General features: G+C 37.3%; 1 protein-coding gene across 1 annotated transcript in view; it reads left to right on the top strand.

Moving 5' to 3' along the window:
* Positions 1–26480, top strand: part of LOC148078931 (CUB and sushi domain-containing protein 1-like) — a 462769-nt gene that overhangs the window by 175400 nt on the left and 260889 nt on the right. The window contains exon 3 of the mRNA XM_087792967.1: positions 10614–10726. Within this exon, the coding sequence (XP_087649093.1) occupies positions 10614–10726 (113 nt within the window). The remainder of the gene's footprint in view (positions 1–10613; positions 10727–26480) is intronic.

Below are 26480 nucleotides of genomic sequence, written 5' to 3'. Positions count from 1 at the left end.
AAAACATTTGAAATTAGGAATGAGACAATAAGAAATTAACTTGACTTACGCTTCTGGCGGCGCCTGTGATCAGCACTACCTAAGTCGTCTCCTGCTATTTAGTGCTAAAAAAGTACTATTAACTATTTATGCTAATATAATGCTCATCTCTCCAAGGATATGCCTCAAGCCTTCCAGATTTATGATCGTGACTCCCTGTTTAGCATCAGAAAGTTGATGGAGGACTTTTACTCACAGGACAGTATTGATCGAGCGTTTCCTCTTCCGTTTGTCATCGACACGGACACTCAGGAATATCTGCTGCTGTTTTGTGGACCGGGTGAGTTCCGCACGAAATCGAAAAGAGGTTCCCGTTCCGGTGTCCAAGTCTAGAGAAGACACGCAGCAGCTCACTTAGACTTTGGCGTCAACGGACATGTTCAATGTCTGCACTAGATTCCTCCCTGTGGTGTGTGTGCCATTTTCTTGGACCTCAACAGAGATCCTGGAGCCTATACAGCGCAGGAGTGGTGGTCAGATTTATCTTTTTACTCCAGAGCTGCCCTCAAGTTCCAGCTGACCGCTGGAGTAGCCTTGGAAAGGTCCTGCTGTGGTCCGCTGTACTGCCTCAGTGACGTCATCAGCGCTGCATATCAGCCTGTTGAAAGCTCGCTCCATTGCAAATAAATCCCTTTCTCTGAATGATCTCTCAACAAGAGAAAAGTTGGATTTATTGTGTCTTTCAGAGTCATGGCAGAGAGAGGAAGAGTTTATTTATCTTAATGAACTCTATCCTGCGCTGTTAAAGGGAAGTCCCGCCCCTGTCTTCGTGGGGGTTCGGCTGTTGTTTATAGAGACAGTTGTTCTTGCAAAGGGATTCAGACACAGGAATTCACTTCCTTTTAGTCTCAGATGATCTTGGTTGGTTCTACAAGACCGCTCTTATATATTGTGTTTCAGTCTACCGACAGATTTACAAAAAAAAACAAAAAAAACAAAAAAAAACGTATATCAAAAATAAAATAAAATGAGGGTGAAATAACATTTACATGAATAGATTCAAGCCCCAGAATATGATGTATCCATAACTTGTGTCCCAATTAACAAAAAAGGAAAACGAATGCTGTCCATTCTGCTTGTTGAAGATTCTGGTGACTGAGCAATCAGTTCACCATATATTTTTGATATCAACCCTCTTCCTTGGGCATCCTTTAACATAATTTCTTCTACAACAGTTAGTTTGGGGATAGATAATGATTGTTTTTGTTGAGATCTTATAAAGTCTCTTATTTGTAAAAAATGAAAGAAGTGGCTACGAGCTATTTTGTATTTATAAGCAATGTCATTGAAGGACAGAAGTTGTTTGTCATCTGGGCTATAAAGATCTCCCACTGTTTGTAGACCCCTTTCAGCCCAAATGCCAAAACCTCCCTTACTTTTTCCTTGGGGGAATTGTTAATTTCCCAATATTGGACTGAAGATTGAAAGTGAGTCGCCTTCTTTGAAATATTTTTTAACTTGGACCCATACGTTAATAATGTTTCTTACTATAGGATTATTTGTATGCGTTTTTAATCTTCTCGAATTGGCTGAATATAAGAACATGGGGAAGGGTAGTTTTAATGAACTTTCCTCCATTTCCCTCCACAATGGCTCATTATCTTTTGTATAATAGAACATCATAGTTCTCAACTGGGCTGCCCAATAGTACCATTGTGGGTTGGGACATTGAAGGCCTCCTCTATCATAGGGAAAGAACAATAACGATAGGCGCAGTCTAGGGCGTTTTTTTCTTCCATAAAAATTTGATTAATAGAGTTTTTAACTGAGAGAACAGGTTTCTTGGTGGTGGCAGTGGTCAATATTTTAGAACAAATACAACATCTTGGGAAGAATATTCATTTTGAGCGTATTTATTTTCCCTATCAAAGATATAGGTAAGTTTTCCCATCTGTCTAAAGAGTTTGAAATTTCTTGCATTGTTAGATTATATGCACTTCTACGGTATTTTCTAACAGTGGTACAATTTGTATACCAAGGTAATTGAAGCAGTCAACATTTTTAAATTGTTCCACAATCTTTGATGGATTTCTCCTTTCTTTTTGGTTCAGCAACATTATAGATGATTTAGATTTATTTATTTTGTAACCTGATAATCTCCCAAATTTCTCAATTAAGTCCACTAGATTTGGGATAGTGCTGTTGATATTTTTGAGGAAAAAAATCACATCATCATCATATAATGCTAGGCGATGTTCTGTCTCTCCTATGTTAATTCCAGAGATGTTTCCATGTGATCTTACTGCCATGGCTAAGGGTTCAATGGCCAGAATAAACAACAAAGGGGACAAAGGATCCCATTGTCTACATCCTCGGTTTATATTTATGGTTTCTGAGATATTACTGTTAGTCAAAATTTGTGCATATGGTTCCTTATATATCAATATTACCCAATTACAAAAAATTCTCTCCAAATCCAAAGCGAGTCAAAACTTGGAACAAATATGACCACTCCACTCTGTCGAATGCTTTCTGCCCCTTCGGACATTATGGAATCCTTGTCTGCCCCGAATAAAGCCTTTCTGATCACTATTGATTATAAATGGTATAATATTTTCTATTCTTCTCGCTAGAATTTTGCTCAGTATTTTTAGATCTACATTCAACAAACTTATAGGTCTCCAATTTTCACAACGGTTGTTAGGTTTACCTGCTTTGGGGATTAGAGTGATCAATGCTTCTCTCAATGATGGTGGTAAAGTGGTACTATTAAGGGATTCTTTAAACATTTCCAAAAGAGGAGAGAGTAATTTATTTTTAAATATTTTATAGATTTCAATTGGTAGACCATCAGGCCCAGGGTTTTTTCCTGTTTTAATGCTATCAATTGCACCACTCAACTCTTCCTCGGTGATATCTTTGTCCAAGTCAAGTCTGAACTGTTCAGGTATTATAGGTATTTCCAACATATCCAAAAAAGTATTTGATTCGAAATTTTGATCAGTAATTTCTGACTTGTATAGTCTATCATAATATTTTCTAAAGGAATCATTTATCTCTGTTGGATTACCAACAGTTTCTCCTTTGTCATTTTGCATTACAGTAATGGCTCGCTCACTCTCTAATTGCTTCAGTCGCCATGCCAGTATTTTACTAGGTTTTTCACCTTGGTCATAAAATGACTGCTTAAGCCGTAATAGACCGGTCGCAGCTTTTGATGCAGACATTTCGTTGAATTGTGCTCTGAGAAGGAGGAGATTTTGGTGGGTTTGAGCGTTCTTAGTTCTGTAGTAATAATTTTCTGCTTCCTTTATTTTAACCTCTAAATTCTTAATCTTTTGAAAAGTTGCCCTTGCTTTTGAACTTGTGATGTTGATAATTTGACCCCGTATAACAGCCTTAAACGCTTCCCATCTTATGCTTGCCGAGGTTTGTGTTGTATTTGTTTCAAAGTAGAAGTAAATTTGTTCATCTAAAAAGGACACAAAACCAGGGTCAGCCAACCACTTCTGCTTAAAGCGCTAAATCCTAGGATCTTTTACTAGTTTTGAATCTTGAAATATTACAGAGTGTGGTGCATGATCTGAAATGAGAATTGGATCATAAATTTATTCTTTGATTCAATGTCTTAATTGTGCCGAAATTAGAAAAAAATCTATTCTTGAGTAAGACTTATTGACACCAGAAAAACATGAGAACTTTTGAAGATCAGGGTTTCTTTCCCTCCAGATGTCGACCAGGTTTAACTCTTTCATAAAATTGTGTATAGTTACTCTGCTTTTAGCATGAGACTGGTCAACACCGGAGCTTCGATCCTTTCTTGTGTCCAAAGTACAATTGAAATCTCCCCCTACTATATATGTACCTGGGAAAGTGGCCAAAATCAAAAATATATTTTGAAAAAAACTTGGGTCATCTGTATTTGGTGCATAGATATTTAACAAAAATATATATTCGTTCATTAGATTTCCATGAATAATAAGGTACCTCCCCAACTTATCTTTTATAATCTTATTAACCTGTAAAGGTATCGATTTGTGGACTAAAGTGATGACACCACGCGCTTGTGTGTTAAATGCTGTAGAGACACTTCCTCTCCATCTCCTCTTAATTCTGATTTCCTCACCAGCCACCAAATGAGTCTCTTGAAGAAATACTATATTGGATTCTAAAGATTTGATCCTATTCATGACTTGTTTTACTTTTTTAAGAGTTCGTAACCCTCTGCAGTTCCATGTTGTCATTTTAACCTTTACCTCACTGGACATTTTTTATACATGTGTTTTTATATTCCTCAATTCCCTCACGAAAGACATAAAAGAAAGAAAAAAGAAAAGTAAAACAAAAACAAAACAGGACAAAAATTAACATATACAAACAGATAAACCCACCACCTGACCCCTTATCCAGAACAATTGTTCTGAATCCCCCCCAACTTAACATCAAGCTTCCAGGTTGCTTCTAACAGTTAAACTACGAATAAAACTAACTACAGTATCAACCCTATACTCTTATGCTACCATATTTGAAAAAAAGTATATATACATATGTACATATATATATATATATATATATATATATATATATATATATATATATATATATATATTTACATATACTGTATACCTATATATACACATCCGTCCTCCTCTTTCTTCATAAAATATTTCAGTACCTCCCTTTACAACCCTCTTGAAGCGATTAACAGATTTGAAACAGAACCAGATATAAAGTAAAATAAATTGTTATTATTTTTTACACATACAACAGTGTGATACTAACCCAACTTTGATGACCCCACTTGTGTTCTCAAAAATAGTCCAAAAGAAATTCAAAAACCCAACAACATCAAAGCAGACATATTAGTAAAGTTATGATTATAAAGTCTATAATAGAATATTAATTGCAATATAATAACAACAATTTGCATAGAAATGTAAAACTTGTGACTTATAACAATTGAAAATGAACCTTGCAAGAACGAGTAGATTTCACCTTAGATCAGATGAAGAGCTTCAGTTCAGTTAAGTCCTTCTTCAGCCTTGATCTTCTTAATGAAGTCCTCTGCCTCGACGTGGTTATTGAAGATATGAGAACGTCCCTTATGTGTCACGATCAGCCGGGCAGGGGGAATGATGCCATACCGTAGACCCATAGCTCGAAGGAGTTTCCTGGCCTCGTCAAAGTCCTTCTGCTTCTTGTGGACACCTGCAGGTACAGTACATCCTGGTAGAATTTCACCGCCTGGTTCTCGTACTTCACTTCTCCTCTCGACTTGACAGCTCGCATCACCAGTTCCCTGTCTCGGCTGCTTAGAAACCTCATTATGAGCGTTCGGCAGGTGGATCTGGAGGAAGAACCTCGGTGTCCCAGGGGGGACTCCATCGCCTCCGGCAGCCAGTTCTCCAAGAAAACACACACGTCTGCACCCTCAGCTCCCTCCGGAAGATTCACAAGTCTTACGTTGTTGCGCCTCGATCTGGTCTCCAGGTCGAGTAATTGTTCTTCAAGTCCTTTGTTTTTGTTCTCGAGAACTTTCACTTTCGTTTGAAGCGACACGTCGTCCTCCACTGACGAGATTCTAGTTTCCGCCTTCGTAACCCGCGCCGAACAGTCATTGACGTCCTGACGTAAACTTTTAATAGCGGACATAACTTCGTCAGTGTTTACCTCCAGTGCATTTAGCTCCGAATCTGAACTAGCGCTAGCATTAGCATCGTCGTTAGCTTGAAGTTTGTTGCTCCTCATCGTGTAGTCCGATAATTTAGGTTGCGTTTGTAGTTTCCGGTCCTGGTTCAGTTTCTTTTGTGGTTGAGACATTCTTGAATGTTCTTCTGACGAAATAGAGGTTTTTCGCTCATGTAAACAAGGATTAAATTAGTTCGGTAGCGGAACAGGTCGATCTGCGTCTGTTCAGCTCTGCGCCATACCGGAAGCCCTGCTAAAGAACTTTTAACTTTAACTGAAGCCTTTAATTTTAGGCAACATGTCTCTTAACCCACTCACCAAAAATGCCAGATTTTAGACTTAGTTTTTACTCTTGGCCTGGACATTTCTAATGTATCTGTACAAGATGTCCATCCGAGTGATCATTCTCTTGTTTTGTTAAACCTGGACTTCATCCCTGAACCTAAGCCCTTGAATGTTAGGTCTCAGAGACGTGTTATCTCTGCCGATACAGCAGTTTTTCTGCTGTTCGACCCTCTTTTCTTCAATGATTGCCGTAACGTGGACATTTTGATTCACTGCTTCACTAATCATTCTGTGGAAATACTGGATCAAGCGGTACCTGTTAAATCGAACTTGACAATTCAGAAAAAAACGGTGCCCTGAAGATCTTCTCAAATTTAAAATTGATCAAAGAAACCGCCATATCAAACTGGTGACGGTAAATAAGAAAATCCCGAAAGTTTTCTTTGAAATGCTCAATTCCCTCGTTTGTTCTGCTGCTCCAATCACCCCTGTCCTTTGTAAAACTGACAGCAATGCATTGTTGGGATTCATTACTAACAAAATTAAACTAATGAGAAAAACACTCCCCTTTTGTGTGGAACCCCTGCTGATACTGAGCCTGTCTCCACCTTGTGGGCCTTCTTTAAGACTGTTACTCTGGCTGATATTTCGGCACTGGTGAGCAAGATGAAACCCTCCTCTTACTCGCCCAACGTTCTTCCGTGTAGGCTCTTTATTAAAGTGTTTGATGTAATTGGCCCCTGGGTTACCAATATGGTAAACCTCTCCCTTTCCACATGGGTTTTTCCCAATGCATTGAATGCCATTGTGGAGCCTTTACTCAAAAAGCCAGGCTTAGACCTCAGTAATTTCAGGCCTATTTCTAAGCTTCCATTATTGTCCAAGATCTTAGAGAAGGTGGTGTCTGAACAGCTGTCTTTGTTCCTGGATCAGAGACTTCATGAGAAGTTTCAGTCTGGCTTCCGTAAACATCACTCTTCGGAGACAGCCTTACTGAAAGTGTCCAGTGACATCATGATGTCGGCTTATTCGGGTAAATACACTGTTCTGGTTCTGCTGGATCTGTCGTTAGCCTTTGACACAGTTGATCATCAGATCGTGCTGAGAAGACTGAGAGATGAAGTGGGACTGTAAAATAAGTTCAGTGTTTATCTGAGTGCTCAGATGTGTTCAGTTAAAGTTAATCAGGGATCAATATTAATCCACACTTAATGATCGCTCACAGCCTTGTTGACATTCATTCAGACCCACGTCTACACAGCTTTCTATCGTATCTCCTGCTGCATCGTATGCATTATTTCCTGCAATATTTTACACACATTACAAGGCAATTCATGATTATTAAAGCATGCAATAAAATAAAACCAGAATTGTTGTCCTTAAATACGTTGACGATCTTGGAATGTTGCTATCTCTCGCGAGTGTTCACCAAGTGCCGACACGTCCTTCAAGCCAGAGTGCTCTGAGTCCCTCAGTGAACAAACCACTTGATTAGTTCTACCAGAGGCGATAGGATCTCTCCATGGTCAATCTTTTGAAAACATATTTGGTCCAAATGTAAAAGTGTCAAAAATTGTGTCATGCTTATTTAACCCTTGAAGTCAACATTGTTCATGTTAAAAAAAAAGAAAAAGAAGTTACAATATGGTAGGGAGTAGAAAATTACTTTAATTATTGAAAAGTCTGCATATCCTTTTTTTAACAGGCATTCTGACATTTGTCTGTGTATACATAGCATATAGAAAAGCTGGACAATTTTGGATAGTTTACACTAATGGAGTAACATCAAGTATCAACTGTCTGTGCAGTTACAGGATGGTAGATGAATAATGTTTTTTTTCTTTTTATGCTTCCTTGCTGTAATTCCATTTTTGATTCAGGGGCATTATTTATGAGTTTGTGCGCACACTAATCGTGAACACATACTTTTCCATGTCAAAGTTTGTGTTAATAACCTTGTATACAAATTATAAACTTTTCACTAGAACATATCTGAACTAATTTACAGTGTGTGATCAATTTCAGTAATGTTTCAATTTCAAAATTAGAAACTGGTCTTGTATTTTCAGATCATAGAGAAGATATTTACAGGTTCTGGTTCATTTGATTTACACATTTAAATGGAGACATGGAAACATAAAAACATAAAAAATGAACACATCTCCGCTGAATTCCACATTGATTTGGTTGTAACGGCTGTTATCAGGTCTGAAGACACGATGTATTTAAAGACAGCTTTTTTCTCAAAGTGCCACTTTAAAAACCTGATAGCCTGCATCCGGTTCACTCAACAGAAACACTGACACAAACCAGATGCTGACCCACAATAACTATAAGTATCGATAGATGGATGGATGTATGGACGGACGGACGGAGAGCTAACGGACGGACCAACTTTATGTTGATCCATCACCTCAGACATCCATTTGCGCTGCAATACAGATCTGTGTGTGTGAAGCACCTTAACCAGAAAAAAAACATTTTACTGGTAATAAACATACACATAACAATAACTAGGATGTTAAAATGCTGTAAAACAAAAAAAAAAAGAAGCAGCAAGTCATGTTAGCTTCAGGCCATTAAATCTTGCTCTGGGAATGCACTTTCATCGTTCAAATTGTTTAGGTGCCTGTCAGGTTAGAATCTAACGTAATGCTTTAAACAATGATGAGAAATTGGATCTTGGTTCAAAGACACACATTTTAATTGTATACAGTTAGAGTGGTACAAAGAGTTGAGGCTGCTGTTATACATCCATCCCATTTTTACAAGCCACTAAGTTTATCCCTTAGAGTCCAGTTCTTGGCACATAGACATCTCTACTCCCCAATTTCCTTCCTCACACATGAAGCAGATGGACAATACCAGCAGTGAATTAGAATAATACTAAAGTTAAATGTTGTTAATTAAATTTAATAAGCATACTTTATTTCACCATTCACTCAAAACATGACTTTCGTGTTGCCTTATAAAAGAGAAAAAACTAGCGTTTTTATTCAAGGAGCTTAACTACATAAAATGATCATGTTTTGTAATCATTTATTTTTACGCACATAAGTAAATATATATCTTGTTTCTAGAGGTACCACATCTAATACACACAGATATTGATTCATCATAATTGTGCAAGAAAGAGACTCCTAATAGATCTCATTTTCTTTGTGGGTAAAGTTCATTAAAGTTGTTTACTTCTCATAGCTCTTGTTTTTTTTTAAATTTGTTACCGTGTGAGATGAAAGTGAGGCAGTTTCAACACCAAATGTTGATTTTTTTTTTGTTGAAGCTCTACTGAGATTTGTCTAATTTATTTTAAAGCAAATTCTACTAAATCTACCAAAAATGCTCAAAACATCCCAAGAGTGTCATACGTTAATTCATTATGATTTTCATGTTTTCTATGTAGTAACAGGTCCATTATGTAAATAGCAACCTTGTGTCAGTAATCTTAATCCTGACTCTGGTTATTTATTATTTTTTGGATTTTGTTGTTCTAATATTTAACACTGAAGATGTGTATCTGGTTTATCCCTGTATTCGCTAAAGTATGATTCATCCTCTCCAGCGATGACATATTTTCGTCGCCATCTTGCTAAACTCTTCCCTTTAAAAACATCGGGAAAAAACCTTGGTGTCACCTCGTGAATGAGTCATGATGATCATTGTCATCGTGTTTTTCTTCATGAGCTGTAAAATATTAGTTCCTCCACATTAACGTTTTTTTATACCCTCAATGGTTGTTTTTTTCTGGCAGCCATCATAATCTGCGCAAAAATAGAAAAACTTTTTTCGAGTGTGACTATTATTCATGGAGGTTTGATCATGTTTAGATACATGGACCATGACATATTCTGTTATGATCCATGGTGCAGAAGCATCTCACATCACAAACCAACTAATCTACATAGACAAATACCACAGACCATTGGTGTAATTATCCTATAGTTATACTTTTTATTATCATCATTATCATTATTAATGTCATCATCATTATTATTATATAAAGATATACACTATAATCAGTAATATAATTTAAAAGAATCTCCACAAAATATGCACATATTGAATTTAACTGTCTTTAATTGTGGTTATAAAAACAAATTAATAAAAAATAATATTACAAAAATAAACAAAAAAACGATTTGCTAATTTTTGTACACAAAAAACATAGTTACTTAGACTGCTACTACTTATTTAATAAAAACACAATCATAAACATGTTTCTTTATGAAAGCATTTGGTGTGATTCGACACAGTGACTGATATTTCTATTTAATCTATAACTAACACATTTCCAGGACCACAACTGTTTGTAATGCACAGAAGAGGTGTTAATGGCTACCCTTCAGTAAAAAAAACAACATATTAATTAAGTGATTATTTGCCCTTGTCATTTTTCAAATGTTAAAAGAAATCAATGTGTCATATTTAGTTCAGCAGCAGTTTTTTCTCTTTGAATGATACATCTTTATACCTTTTGGAAAGTATTCATAAACTGTTAAAATAGTATGTTAATGATTTTGACTTGAAAAAACATTCATTTAACTATCACATGTGTCTAGAAAAAGAGAGCCGGGGAGCAATTTGAATGAATTCATTAGTCACATCATCTGAGGTAACATTTAAATAGTTGTTTCTTTCTAACAGCTCTTGTCCTTCTGCAGGTTGTCAGGTTTCATGCTACCATCTCCAATTGTCAGCAGTGGATCAATATTGGCTTTGTGGTTCACCACAGATTTTGCAGTCAGTGCACAGGGATTCAAGGCTGTTTATGAAGGTAAGACAGTTTGATTATTACAGTCACAGCTTTTTTGTAATGTGGCAACCTTCACATTATTTGGACAGAGTTTTGTTCCACTTTCAGAATATCTGAATAACTATTGATTGTTTTCTCTTATGTGTAGTTGTGTATGACATTGTAGACGTATTCAATACTCTGCACCTGTCGGCTTAAACAATGTACCTCAAGAAGTATGTATGTATGAATTGAATTACTTAAGTATGTTAAATGTGTTTTCGATCAATTTGATTTAACATTTTATCTCAGAGATAAATATAAAATGTATGCGTATAATTCTTCAGTATGCACTTTGAAAATACTTTTTTTAAACAGCGTATCAATAATAAATAACAAAATTAATTGAATTAGGCTATATTGGGCCAACTAAGAACTGTATGCCTTGAGTTTGACTTTCCTGGCCTAAATATCATTTTACTAAACTAAAGTGAAGAGAGGTAAAATAAATTCCATATTTTATCAACCTTTTTTCTGTTTTATAATTCTGTGTTGACTGATTAAAATAAATTAAAAATAAAAACCCACCAACTTCTGCTCACATGAGCCACTTCAAGTCATATTAAAACATTATCCAAGAGGTTCCAAAGCGAGTCAACTGGAATGTGTAAGGTTCTAGGAAGACGTTTCACCTCTCATCCGGGACAACTCATCAGTTACAAATGAGTTAGGAACCAGTATAAATCTTGCTAGGGATAGGAACGCTTTGTAAACTTTTGGATAACCATGACCTGGAAGAATGAGAACCTAGACGGACATATTAGAAAAGTTGTCCTTAACATACTCAAATGGAATTTGTTAAATTAGCAGATTGAATGGTTATTGGCAGAAATGGGCATTACAGGGTCTCAGGTATACACATAAATGGAGATAAGTGAACTTTATTGGTTTTCCTTTTTTTAATGAAAAAAACTTTAAAAAAAAGTTGTTTGTGGATATGTTTTTGATAAGGAAATATAGACACATTTAAATTAGATAAATAAATGTGCAACTGTGATTTTGAAGGATAGTTTCTTAACATCCAAGGTTAACATACATTCATAATGATCGTAAAGTTTTGTAAATAATAAAGTTATAAACATCAATAGAACTATGTGTGGTCATGCACTTTTAATCTGATTTGTTATTTAAATGAAAACACCAAGCTCCAGATATCCAACTTGATTGGCCCTGTTGACAAAGTTATCGTAAAATAATTCAGACTTAATATCTAGTCTAAAGCACTAATAACAAAATATGCTGTGTTCTTAAATGAGTGATGATAATGTAAACGAGCAATACCAATACCAATTTCATCCCGACAACAGTTCAGCTTCTGGTTTCAAGATCTGCGAAATTTAACATCTAATTAATAAAGTAATTTTACCTGAAGCATTACATATTGTCACCATAATGTCTCATGGTCTTTTCTTCAAATCTTTAATTATTTTTTGTTGCACAGAAGATAATAGTTTGTCTTTGTATTTATCTTGTTTTTAGTTCTTATAGTAATGTAAGTACTTCCTTTCTTACATGATTGAGCTGTGTGACTACATATGGAAAACATTTAGTGGTTTAGCTGATATCTGCCCATAGCAAGGCAAAATTGAAGATCAAAATCTCATTCATGTCACATTTACATCTCCTTGATATGAATGAGCACTAATTGTGAGAAAAGTGGTTTTCTTATTCTTCTCAAATGTCTCTCCTGAGAATTAAGTCTCACAGTGAGCACTGTACAAGTTCTCTTAATTATCTTACAGTTGTCTCTTTTCCTGATCTCAACTAAGAGAAAAATTAGACATACTGCGCCACCTTCGAATGTTTCTCAATTTGATCTTATATCTCAGTAAGAGATACTGTCTCTCACTGCTCACCATTTGAGTTCTCAGATTCTCTTACAGTTATCACTTTTCTAGTGGATCAGCAAAACGAAAAATTAGTGCAAGCTCTCAAATTAATCTGAATCTGAGCTCAAGAAAGCCTTTGTCAACGAATTTAGGGTCAGACCAGGCCTGTTTAATATTTTCAAAATAAAAGTAAGTTCAACGCCATGGTTCAAAGCGTTCAAATTTGTTTACTGTACATTTGCACTTTACTTACCAATTCACTGGTTTCTCATTTGTATGGATGGGAATTCAAGTTCAAATAAATGAATCAAATAAACAAATATGAAGTACTATGTGGTTATTAATTGATTAATTGAAATTAATTTAATCTACTGCGAAAATACTATACTGTTTCAGCTTTTCAATATTTTGTATTGTTTTTACAGTCATTTCTAATTACTAAAGATAATTCATTTTTAAATTGCATTCTTAATTTGTTCTTGTATTTCTCAAATACAGCCTGGATCAGGTGTTGCACAGTGCTCACTGTTAGACTATCATTCTCATATATAGCACAAGTATGGAGTGTCATAGCTCAGATGGAGTGTTGGCCCATGGCCTAAAAGGTTGTGGGTCACTCCTAATGAGATTTTGTAAGATCTCTTTTAATGCTCATAGTTCTCAGATTTGTCTCATAAAAATCTTAGATTCATCTTATTTTATTCTCTTTAATTCTCGTTTAAAGGTTATAGGACATAATTGAGATCAAGGGGATACAATTGTGAGATCTCCTCTGTTTATTCTTCTTCTCAAGTATCGCTCAAATGATTTTCTAAATTCAACCTCTTTTGTCTTACTGGTGTCTTGTCTCTTATTAGTTTATGCCTTGCTCCTAAGGATCCCTTATTCAGAAGCAAATGTTGACAGAATGATATGAATATGAGAATCTCAAATTGATCTCAAAAGATTAGATTGAACAGATGAGCAACACATTTTTCCTATGGGTGATATTGCGTCTGAGAACATTCAATCACTGTTTAATATATAGATGCAATGCTTCTTCTGCTTGGTAATGTTGCCTTTACTAACACGTGTCTACTGTGTCTTGTGCTAAAAAAAAAAAAAAATTGTGCCTGGCTAAATGTAGTGCCTTGTTTGACCTTATAAATACATACAAACATGCACACACACAAAAACACAAATATGCATATTAACACACTGTCACACTGAAGTGCACTTGAGTAACAGCTCATCTATGAATCATGAACCCTAAATATCAGGGAAAAGATCCCAGTATCTGACTGCTCTTGTGTAAAAGAAAAGAAAAGAAAAGAAATAGAGAATTTCTCCATTTTTTTCTTGACAAACCTTACCAGAAAAATAGACCAATGATAATGTTTTAAGGTCAACCCTTGTGTAGCCTCTGGGACCCTGTGGCCCCAAAAAAAACTTACTGAAATACATATGCAGTGGCGCTCCTGTATTCTGCGTGGACCTTTTTGACCCTGGGAGGTACGCAGAAAATGAAGGGCGACAGGAGGGTTAGTCAATGTTAAGAATGGATAGTAATGTTATTACAAGTTATATGCATATCTTTTGAAAGCTGAGTGATAAAATGCCTTTAAGCTAACAAAAGTTGAAAACTCAAAAAAATAATTTAAAATGGGGTGATTACTTGAGTTCCTGATTAACACGTGAAATCAAATTAAAATACAAGCACAGAATATCTTCCCTTGACCTTATTTTGACACAAGATCTTTTTGTTTGATCTCTATTTCAGGATGATGGGGGATGCATCTAGTTATCTTTAATTCATTTATAAAAAATAACATTGATTGACACTTCATTAATATAATATATAATAATAAACTTTATTTATAGAGGACTTTTCATACATAAAAAATGTAGCACAAAGTGCTTTACAAGTTTAAAAGCCGCCCCTACTCCACCCCACAACACTCACCCAACCCCAGCCTATAAAAAAACACACCCAGTTGCACACCCATATGCACAAATGCACGGACGCACACATGACGCACGATCTAGGAGACGTGAAAACATGTTGCTGAATACAGAGACGCCGGGTCAGGAAACACCAGGCCGTCTGTACTGGGCGCTGGTCAACGGACACGACCAGCACGCCTCCATCCAGGCACCCATGATGACACAGGCCAGTGAGAGGGGAGGGTTTCCACAGCAGTGGAGCACTTCCATAGATTCCCCACCAGGCCGAGCAGATGTGCACCACAAATCAGAGACATCCCAACAAGAGCCGATCACAGCCCTCAGCACAGGCGGCCCCTACTGAGGAAACACTGGAGACATGAAATGAAAACATAAAATCACTATAAAAGACATACAAATAAATTCATAAATATTAGAAATTACTGAAACCAAGGCTCGAGTTTTAAGTAGTTATGCTGGACACTGATAGTGATAGTTCAGCTAAAATTCTGATTTCCGTTTCGTTTTAAAGTTAAGGCAAAAATACATGTACATTTTAGTGACTGGCACTCAGTGTTTATAGTCTTCATCTTCATCCAAAAAGACACACTTAAAATGTAGTAATTTATGAAAACACATACTTACTGTAGTTTATAAACCGAAAGTGAATACATCAATGCAAAAAAAGTTTATTAGTGTGACGCAATGTGATACATATAATTTGTAAATTCAACAATTATGTATTGAAATAGTATCTTCTTGTTGACGGTGCTTACATTGTGGTCGGTGTCAACTTCATGTTGCTTTTAGTGGTCCACGTTGCATTCTCTAAACTGTAGCTTCTCCAATTTTCATAAAACGTGGCCTTTACCACAAAGTTTCAGAGGTCTGCGAAAATGCAGGCTTATCTGGTTTTTGGTGGCTAGTCCAAATTGCTTGAAGGACGCGGTTGGTAAATTGAATCGCTCACATTCAGAGGCTCTGATATGAAAACACAAATAAGAATAAAATCTGGATTTTTTTTAAGATGTTCACATTTTTATGGACTAGACTTGAAATCAGTTAATACTTGGGACAGCTTAGGTGGATGAAAGCTCTGAATTATCAAAAGGAAATATCATAGATACAAAGATAATTGGTCGATTCCAGGATGATCAAGTTGAAACTGTCCAGAAGTTCATCTTCTGCCAACCAGGCTTGTTTCTATTGTACACATTCATTACTACCACTTTCAGAGGCTCCTGTGATCGGCAGCATCTGAAGTAGGATCCTGCTATTGAGTGTGAAAAAAGTTGTTTTCATAACTATTTATGCTAATACTATGCTCCTCTCTAAAAGAATATGTCTCAAGGCTTACGGATTTTTGATCGTGACTCTCTGTTTAGCATCGATGGAGGATGTTTACACACGTGAACATTTTTGATCAAGCGTTTCCTCCTCCATTTGTTATCGACACGGACTCTCAGGAATATCTACTGCTGTGTAGGATACCGGGTGAGTTCCGCAAAAAATCGAGAAGAAGTTCCCGTTCTAGTGTACAAGTAAGGAGAACTCACTGAAGCTCGCCTGGACTCTGACGTCATGGGACATGCTCAATTATCCGAGCTACATTCTTCCTTGTGATGTGTGTGACAGCGTCTCAGTGTGGTCAGATGTTTTGATTTCCTCTTCCAGCTGTAACCCACAGTACCTCTGGAGTAGCCTTCAAAAGGTCCAGCTGTACTCCGCTTTCACCGCCTCAGGGACGTCATCAGCGCTGCATATCAGCCTGTTGAATGCTCGCTCCATTGCAAATAAATCCTTTTCTCTGAATGATCTATTCACAAGAGAAAAGTTGGATTTATTGTGTCTTTCAGAGACATGGTAGAGAGAGGAAGAGTTTATTCATCTTAATGAACTCTGTCCTGTTGACTGATCGGTTTAAGGGAAGCCTCGTTCCGGTCGTTGTGGGGGTGGTTTGGCTGTTGTTTATAGAGATAGTTGTTCTTGCAAAGTTATTCAGACACAGGAATACACTTCTTTTGAGTCACAGATGATTGGTTGATTCTACAAGACCTTTCTATTGTGTTTCAATATACTGCCTGCCTGGTCCTGCGGCATTGTGTTCTTGAAGAACTTTAGTGACTTTTTATCGTCCATTATTCAAATGGAATCTCTTCTCTATTCTTGGAGACTCCAATCTTCACGTTGATGACATCAAATCTTGCTTTGCTAAAGAAATTTTAACTTTAACTGAAGCCTTTAATTTTGAGCAACATGTCTCTGAAACCACTCACCAAGAGTGATCATTCTCTTGTTTTGTTTAACCTGGACTTCGTTCCTGAACCTAAGCCCTTGAAAGTAAGGTCTCAGAGGCGTGACATCTCAGCCGATACTGCAGACAGTTTTTTGTTTTGACCCTCATTTCTTTAATGATTGCCTTAACGTGGACAGATTTGATTCACTGTTTAACTAATAATTGTGTTGAAATACTAAATCAAGTGGTACCTGTTAAATCCAACTTGACAATTTAGAAAAAACGGTGCCCTGAAGATCTCCTCAAATTTAAATTGATCAAAGAAACCGCCATATCTAACTGGTGACAGTAAATAAGAAAAACCCCAAAGTTTTGTTCAAACAATTTTCTCGTTTGTCCTGCTGCTCCAATCACCCCCGGTCTTCTGTGAAACTTTTGTGGAACCCCTGCTGTCACTGAGCCTGTCTCCACCTTGTAGGGCTTCTTTAAGACTGTAACTCTGGCTGATATTTTGGCACTAGTGAGTAAGATGAAACCCTCCTCTTGCTTTTTTGACGTCCTTCCGTGTAGCCTCTATATTAAAGTGTTAGTTGTAATTGGCCCCTGGGTTACCAAAATGCTAAACCTCTCCCTTTCCACTGGGGTATCTTACCAGTGCATTTAAGCATTCCATTGAGGAGCCTTTACTTAAAAAGCCAGGCTTAGACCCGACTGACCTCAATAATTTCAGGCCTATTTCTAAGCTCCTATTATTTTCCAAGATCTTAGAGAAGATGGTGTCTGAGCAGCTGTCATTGTTCCTGGATCAAAACAACATCCATGAGAAGTTTCAGTCTGGCTTTCGCAAACATCACTCTACGGAGACAGCCTTACTGGAAGTTTCCAGTGACATCATGATGTCGGCTGATACGGGTAAATACACTGTTCAGTGTATATGCCAATGCAATAAGGTCTGAATCGGTGGATCTGTTGTGTGGAGTCCCTGTAGGTTCTGTTTTTGGTCCTTTTTTTTTTTTTGCTGTACATGATTCCCCTGGACAAAATCATGTAGTCACAACAGGATCTGGAAATCAAAATCCATGCGTCTGTGTCTTCTCTTTGTGTCACTATTGTAATTTCTTTTGGTGTCTAAACAAAAAGGAGCTGTCTCGCCTGCAGTTAATACAAAACTCTGCACCGAGAATTCTGACCTGCTTTAGAAGAACTCACATTTCCCCGATTCCCTTTACAAATAACCTTTACTTTACTTACTTACTTACAATGGTTATGCAAAGAAAATTAGCAGCATTGATACAGCACTGTTGCTTGCAAACCCACCTTGAAGTTTAGAGCTAAATAGAAACACCATTTCCATAGTCTCAAACCCTGGTTCTGACTTCCTACTGGCAAAGGTATGTTTACACACACATCCACATACTCAAAGAAAGAGAGAGAGTGTGCTTTTTTTTAATTAATCAGAGTTCACTCCACTGTTCAGGCACCTGATTGACTTGGAATCCTTTAAAAGTAACTTTTCATTCAAGGAAATGAATTAAGAAAAATAAAAGAGATGTTTACAACAACAACAAAAATAAAACAACAGCACAGCAAGGTATTTTGGGTAGATCCCCAGTATTAATAGCTTTGCATTGTGAGGTATATTAAGACCAACAATTCTTGACAAGATCTGTCCAACTTCTCTCCAGTACCTTTGCAGTTTCAGGGATTCCCAAAAACAATGAAACAACAGGTATCTGGGATGATGGGTGACCTGCTATTTAACTTTACAGGTGTTATGTAAGCCCTCATCAACCACTTGTACTGAAGTCACCTCATGTTAGTGTTAATTGTTTGCTTCTGGGCTTTAAGGTATGCCTTGTTCCACTCTTTCTATGAAATAATCTCCTCCACATCAGAGCTTCATGCCTCTGGTCTATCAGTGGAGGACTCTTCACTGATTGGCGTCAGGTTTCATTATGTTGAATAATATATTGAAACCTGACCCTTTCCCCTCAGAATTAACCAATTTATATTTTGAAGATACAAAATGTTTCAGTTGTAAGTTTTTAAAGAAGTTCTTTTTATTTACTTGGCTTTACATGGTGATTTCATTAAATCTGAGTAGAATTCCATTTATGTACAAGTCATAAGTTATGTACCCAACTTTTCCAACACCCTTCTCTACCATTATCTTAAAACCGGCATCATTTGTTGCTGCTCTAAATCCAGATTTTCCCATAAGGGGGTAAAACGTGAAATTGAAGGACAATCTTTTAGATGTTGATGTGCTTTAAATGCATCCATCCATTCATCCATCCACCCACCCATCCAGTGATCCATTTATTCACTTATGAGAATGGTTTGAGCATTTTTGAACAAAACCATTTTGATCATTATGTACCAAAAAAGGGACATAGCGTTCTAATCTCTGGGCAAGCAGCCTACACAATACTTTCGTATCCCATCCCATCAAACTTATGGGCATGAAATATGAGTGTTCTGTAACTGGCTTCTCTGGTTTTCAAATTAAGGTTATTACAGACATTCTTACTGAGTCTGGAAGTCTTTCATTTTGAAAATATTTATTAAACATATTGAACAATTGAGTAATCATTTTTTCTTTGAGCATTTTGTTAAATTCAGATGGTAGACCATCAAGTCCTGCTGCTTTTCCACTTTTCATACTTTGAATAGTATTTGAAATTTCTTTAATAGTTAAATATTATTGAAGAAGGAACGAAGAGGTTGTCGACTGGAAATTAGTGAACCCCGACCAGGTCAACGGGATGATGGATTTTATTAACTGTGGGTCGAAGCCCAGCAGGTAATTTGCAAAGCAATCCGTACGTTCATCAGCATCATCATCATCATCATCATCAGAGTTTTACAGCATTCACATTGACTTTATACAGGACACAGTGGGGTCCGCCCTCCGGACCTCCGGACCTCCTTGGTATGACTCGTGTCTGGACACTCGGCCAAGACGATTTCACAAGATGTTACCAAATCTCATTATATAAGCTGTTTTCCCAATCTCTCAGTGTGTGTGTGTGTAGCTTCTCCAGTAGCTGGAGATTGCTACAAGACCTTTCTATTGTGTGTCAATCTACCGTCCGCCTGGTCCTGCGGCGATGTTCTTGAAAGACTTTAGTGACTTCTTATCTTCCATTATTCAAATGGAATCTGTCCTTATTCTTGGAGACTTTAATCTTCATGTTGATGACGTCACATCTTGTTCTGCTAAAGAACTTTTAACTTTAACAGAAGCCTTTAATTTTGAGCAACATGTTTCTGAACCCACTCATCAAAAAGGCCACATTTTAGACTTAGTTTTTACTCTTGGCCTGGACATTTCTAATGTGTCTGTACATGATGTCCATCTGAGTGATCATTCTCTTGTATTGTTTAACCTGGACTTCATCCCTGAACCTAAGCCTTTGAAAGTTAGGTCTCAGTTAGGTCTCAGTTTTTCTGCTATGTTTGACCGTCTTTCCTTTGATGACTGCCCAGACGTGGACAGTTTGATTCACTGTTTCACTGATCATTGTGTTGAAATACTGGATCAAGTGGCACCTGTTAAATCGAACTTGAAAATTCAGAAAAAACGGTGCCCTTGGACAAATGAAGATCTCCTGAGTCTGAAGAGACTTTGTCGAAAGACTGAGCGTCTCTGGAAGTCCACTAAACTTGAGGTGCATAGACTTCACCTCAGGGATCTGATGACTTCTTACAATGAGATGGTAGAAACTGCTAGATCTGATTTCATCAGAAAACTGGTAGCAGCAAATAGGAAAAACCCCAAAGATTTGTTTGACACGATTAATTCGTTGAGATTTTTCATTGACAAAATTAAATTGATCAAAGAGAAAATCTCTCCCCCTTTGTTTGGAACCCCTACTGTCTCTAAGCCTCTCTCCTCCTCTTGGTCCTCCTTCACTGCTGTATCTTTGGGTGATATTTCGGCACTAGTGAACAAGATGAAACCCTCCTCTTGCTCAGATGACGTCCTTCCGTGTAGGCTTTTTATCAAAGTATTTGATGTAATTGGCCCCTGGGTTACCAATATGGTGAACCTCTCCCTTTCCACAGGGGTTTTTCCCAATGCATTTAAACATGCCATTGTGGAGCCTCTGCTCAAAAAAACAGGCTTAGACCCAACTGACCTCAGTAATTTCAGGCCTATTTCTAAGCTCCCTTTCTTGTCCAAGATCTTGGAGAAGGTGGTGTCTGAGCAGCTGTCTATGTTCCTGGATCAGAGCGACATCCATGAGAAGTTTCAGTCTGGCTTCCGTAAACATCACTCTACGGAGACAGCTTTATTGAAAGTGTCCAGTGACATCATGATGTCGGCTGACTCTGGTAAATTCACTGTTCTGGTTCTCTTGGATCTGTCCTCAGCCTTTGACACAGTTGATCACCAGATCGTGCTGAGAAGACTGAGGGATGAAGTGGGACTGTCTGGGTCTGTGTTAGAATGGTTCTCATCTTACCTTTCTGGGCGCAGTTTTAGTGTATCTGCCAATCAAATGAGGTCTGAATCGGCAGATCTGTTGTGTGGAGTCCCTCAAGGTTCTGTTCTGGGTCCTTTATTGTTTTTGCTGTACTTGATTCCCCTCGGTAAAATCATTCAGAGATTTCCAGATGTTTCTTATCACATTTTTGCTGATGACATCCAGCTCTTTTGATCCAACTGAGCCCCAGAGGCTGAACAGCTTAGTCAATTGTTTGCTAGAAATCAAACAATGGCTGAGTGAAAACACTCTACAGCTAAATGTGGACAAAACTGAAACACTGGTGATTGCTCCTGATGATAAGATTCCAGGGTTGAGTCAGTACTTGGGTGACTTAGGTCAGTCTGTCAAACTGAGCCTGAGAAACCTGGGTGTTGTATTTGATAAACACATGTCTCTTGTTCGACATTGCAGAAAACTGACCAGAAACTGTTTCCTTCAACTGAGAAAAATCTCTAAACTTAGGAAAATGTTGTCGGAACATTATCTGGAGCTTGTAATCCATGCGTTTGTTTCTTCTCGTCTGGACTATTGCAACAGTTTGTTTTCATGTCTTAACAAGAAGGAGCTGTCTCGTCTGCAGTTGATTCAGAACTCTGCAGCGAGAATTCTGACCTGCTCAAGTAGAAGAACTCACATCTCTCCGGTCCTTAAAACTCTTCACTGGCTTCCAGTTTCTTTCAGGATCAACTTTAAAATTCTGGTTCTTACTTTCAGAGCTATTCATGGTCAGGCTCCTCCTTACATCACTGATTTGATCCAGCCTTACACCCCAGCTCGGGCTCTGAGGTCTGTGGATCAAAGTCTACTTATGGTTCCACGCACACGGCTCAGGACCAGAGGAGAGAAATCTTTTCAGGCTGTTGCTCCTAAGCTTTGGAACGATCTTCCTCTCTCTTTGCGCTTGATGGAGTCTACTGACTCCTTTAAGAAACATCTTAAGAAGTTTCTATTTGTTCAGGCTTTTCCTTGAATTTCTCGAACTCCTGTGTTGTTCTCAGTATTATCTTGATCTTTAAAGTTTGTACTTTTTTGAGTATTGTTTTGATTGTTTAAGCGCTTTGTGACCCTGGTCTCGAAAAGCGCTATATAAATAAATATTACTTACTTACTTACCTATAGGATGATTTCAGTGATCTTAGACCAATAACCATTTACGCCACAACACATCTATTTTTTTTTTTGCATCTGTTGTTAATGTTTGGAATTGATATTGATCAAGAAACTCATTTTGTTCATCTAAAGAGTCTAATATTTCTGATTTGTATACTAATTAATAATATTCTCGAAAGCTCTCATTAATTTCTGATGGGTCAAAATTTAAGTTTCCTGTGGAAGTATTAATACATTTAATGGCTCTTTCTGATTGCATTTTTTTTATTTGCCAGGATAATCGTTTGCTTACTTTCTCTCCTTGTTCGTATTAGCTTTGTTTAAACCATAAAAGGTTTTTTCTACTTTTTTCAGATATTTTATTGTATTAGATTCTTAATAGGAGCTTTTTTTTTTCTTGACTATATTCTTAATTAAGATGCATTTCTAAATCTTTGATTTGCTTCTCTAAGGTATGCAATTCTAATCGTTTAATTTGTAACGGGTGTAACTTAATAACTTAATAATTTGTCCTCTGATATACGCTTTGAAAGTATCCTATTTTACACTGGCATTGGTTCCAGCTGTGTTTTATTTAAAGGAGTCATCAATTTTCCCCCCTTTTTTGTAGCCAGCTTATCTGCAGGCGCCAATTTTGTGGGATGTAAGAAGTTTGTCCCAGGTCATATTTTTATTTTAATAGGAGCATGATCACCAATTGCCATTATATAATACTAGGAATCTGTAGTTCTTGACATAAGCTCTTGAGATACAATGAAATAATCAATGTGAGGGCGAGATTTGTAGCCAATACATGAGTATTGTTTTTATCAGGGTTTTGTTCCCTCCAAACTTCAACCAGGCTTAAATCACTTGTATATTGTTTGATAACTTTTGTAGTCTGATTTTTGGTATTTTTGGTAAGTCTCCTCCAATTATGTAGTTTCAATGTAATTCCGAATTTAGGATTGTCTTTATTAGGTCCATATAAAAAGGCTAAATTTAATTTAGGAGAGAGTATATTTCCTTGGACAATTACATATCTACCAGCTTTATCTTGAATTGGTTTGGAAATTTGAAATGTTATGTCTTTATGGATCAAAATTATAGCTAGATGATGCATGCAGAACCTGGCCAGGCCATTGCTTTTGAACCAATTTTATATCTGATGCAGACAGGTGAGATTCTTGGACAAATACTATTTTTGATTCAAGTTACTTAATCCTACTTATAACTTGTTTCAGTTTGCTTACTTGCCTTAATCATCTAACATTCCAGCTAGTTATCTTTATATTTTTTAGTCTGAACATGTTTAGTTTTCCATATATCTAATGGTACATGCGGAACAAACAAAGGGCTAAGCTTATACACATACTTTTCTTGTTGAGTAACGAGAAGGAAAATAAAAAAGACAAATAAAAACATGAAAAACGCGCATAAAACCTACAACCACACCCCCTCCCTTACTCAAAATGTACTCTTGAGGCTAATACTGATCCACGTTTCGGAGTAGCAGCTAGAACTATGGTAACCTTAATCCCAAAAAAGTTAGCGCCGAGGCCTGACAGCTCCATACACAAAAAATAGTTAGTCTAGTTTTAACCTATGAAACTGAAATATTGAACATGCCATCGGATAAGCAAATCTATAAACAGTCAAATACGAAACTGAATAAGACTCTTGTTTTTAGAGTCATCATCTAGTCAAAAAGAAGAAATAAAATTAAATTAAACACAAGAAGTAGCTTCACATTAAAGAACCATACACCATAATGCCGCCTTTGTGAAGGACTCTCATTCTGCAGGGGTTGTTTGTAAATCCACGGAACATTCCTTTCTCAGCGAAAACTTTTCTAATGTCGCCATTTCATAGTTTCTGACAAGAAGTCCTCCATAAAGTAAAGATTGATACCATCCACCGTGATTTCTTGTCGTTTCGCCGCCCAGAAAGTTCTCAATCCTGGAATTTCAGAAAGCGAATGATGATGGCTCTGTTTTGGTTCAGTCGAGGTGGTCCCAGGATCCGGTGAGCCCTTTCCAAGGTGAATGAACGGTCCACGTCCGCGTCCAGGTGCAGCCAAGCCGGTAGCATCTCCCTTATAGCATAGAGCGGGTGCCCTCCGCACCCTCACGGAAAGACCAAATAGACAAAGATTATTCCACTGGCTTTGGTTTTCCCTTCTGTTTTAGGTTCGAAAAATATGCAATATGTTCCATTGAATTAGAGAGTTCGTTCATATGTTTTTCCATTTCTTCTTCAGTTGAGACAATCCACTTTTCATCTTCTTCCATTTGTTTCACATTTTCTGCATTTCTTTTTATCTCCGACACTGCTTTTCAACGTAGTAACTGAGCAGGCAATCTGTCCCAAACGTTCATCAATATTGCCCAGCTTGGCTCTAAATCCTCCAAACTCAGCACAAAGGGATTTTAGCTCCATTAGCACAGCCGATAGCCCCGCCATGTTTATATTATCCTCCTCGTCCTGCTCACCTGTTGAAGCATTTGTTTTCGGCTTTTGGAGACCACGTTTTCTCTTGAAAATGTCACAGTCTTCAACTAAGTTGGCTTTAGACATGTTCAAAACGGTCGTAATGTTCAAAAAGTTGGGTTTTAGAGTTGTTTTGTGCGAAGTTGGTCAGCGCCATAAAATTACGGAGCCATCTTGGATCAGGGCTCCACAGCGCCTCCCGAACCACACACTTTTATGTTATAACACTGTAGGTCAGCCTTAAAACTATAATTCGTGCTTGATTGAAGCAAAACAATGATAAGACTCTGACATCATAGATAATAGTTTTATTATAAATATAATTGATCCATCCATCCATTCATCCATGCCCCCTATCCATCCAGTGATCCATTTATTCACTTATGAGAATGGTTTGAGCTGTCATTCGTCATATCCTGTCCATCTGGGGACGTTTCTTTACACAGCGCTTCAGTGTGTCACATTCCTTAAATAACAAAACAATACTCAGTTTAAAAATACATGCAAATTAAAAAACTTTAGAAGGCCAAGACAACACAGTAAGTAAGTAAGTATATAATCAAGAAAAAGCTTGCACACATAAATAGGTCTTCCGATGCTTTTTCAAAGAGTCAGTAGACATCAAACAGAGGGAGAGGAAGATTGTTCTAATGTTTAGGAGCAACAGCCTGGAAAGATTTCTCTTCTCTGGTCTGGAAACGTGTGTGTGGAACCATCTGCAAATTTTGAACTACATATTTCCTTATGTTTCTTATCACATTTTTGCTGATGACATCCAGCTCTACTGCTCTTTTGATCCAACTGAGCCCTAGAGGCTGAACAGCTTATTATATTGTTTGCTAGAAATCAAAAAATGGCTGAGTGAAAACACTGAAATTCTGGTGATAAGATGCCTGATGATAAGATTCCAGGGTTGAGTCAGTACTTGGGTGACTTAGGTCAGTCTGTCAAACTGAGCCTGAGAAACCTGGGTGTTGTATTTGATAAAGACATGTCTCTTGTTCAACACTGCAGGAAACTGACCAGAAACTGTTTCCTACTGAGAAAAATCTCTAAACTTAGGAAAATGTTTTCACAACATGATCTGGAGCTTGTAATCCATGCGTTTGTGTCTTCTCGCCTGGACTACTGCAACAGTTTGTTTTCATGTCTTAACAAGAAGGAGCTATCTCGCCTGCAGTTGATTCAGAACTCTGACCTGCTCTAGTAGAAGAAGTCACATTTCTCCGATCCTTAAAACTCTTCACTGGCTTCCAGTTTCTTACAGGATCAACTTTAAAACTCTGGTTCTTACTTTCAGATATATTCATGGCTCCTCCTTACATCACTGATCTGATCCAGCCTTACACCCCAGCTCGGGCTCTGAGGTCTGTGGATCAGAATCTACTGATGGTTCCACGCACATGGTTCAGAACCAGAGGAGGGAAATCCTTCCAAGCTGTTGCTCCTATGCTTTGGAACGATCTTCCTCTCTCTTTTACTGACTCTTTCAAGAAACATCTCAAGACATTTTATTTGTTCAGGCTTTTCCTTGATTTTCTGGAACTCCTGTTGTGTTATCAGTTTTATCTGGCCCTTCAAAGTATATACTTTATTGAATATTGTTTTGATTGTTTAAGCGCTTTGTGATCTTCCTGGGGATTCTTTCCTGGTCTGGAAAAGCGCTATATAAATAA

This window comes from Callionymus lyra, chromosome 6 (assembly GCF_982586985.1).
Source record: "Callionymus lyra chromosome 6, fCalLyr1.hap1.1, whole genome shotgun sequence".
NCBI lineage: Eukaryota > Metazoa > Chordata > Actinopteri > Syngnathiformes > Callionymidae > Callionymus > Callionymus lyra.
This window is presented reverse-complemented; position numbering and strand designations above follow the sequence as displayed.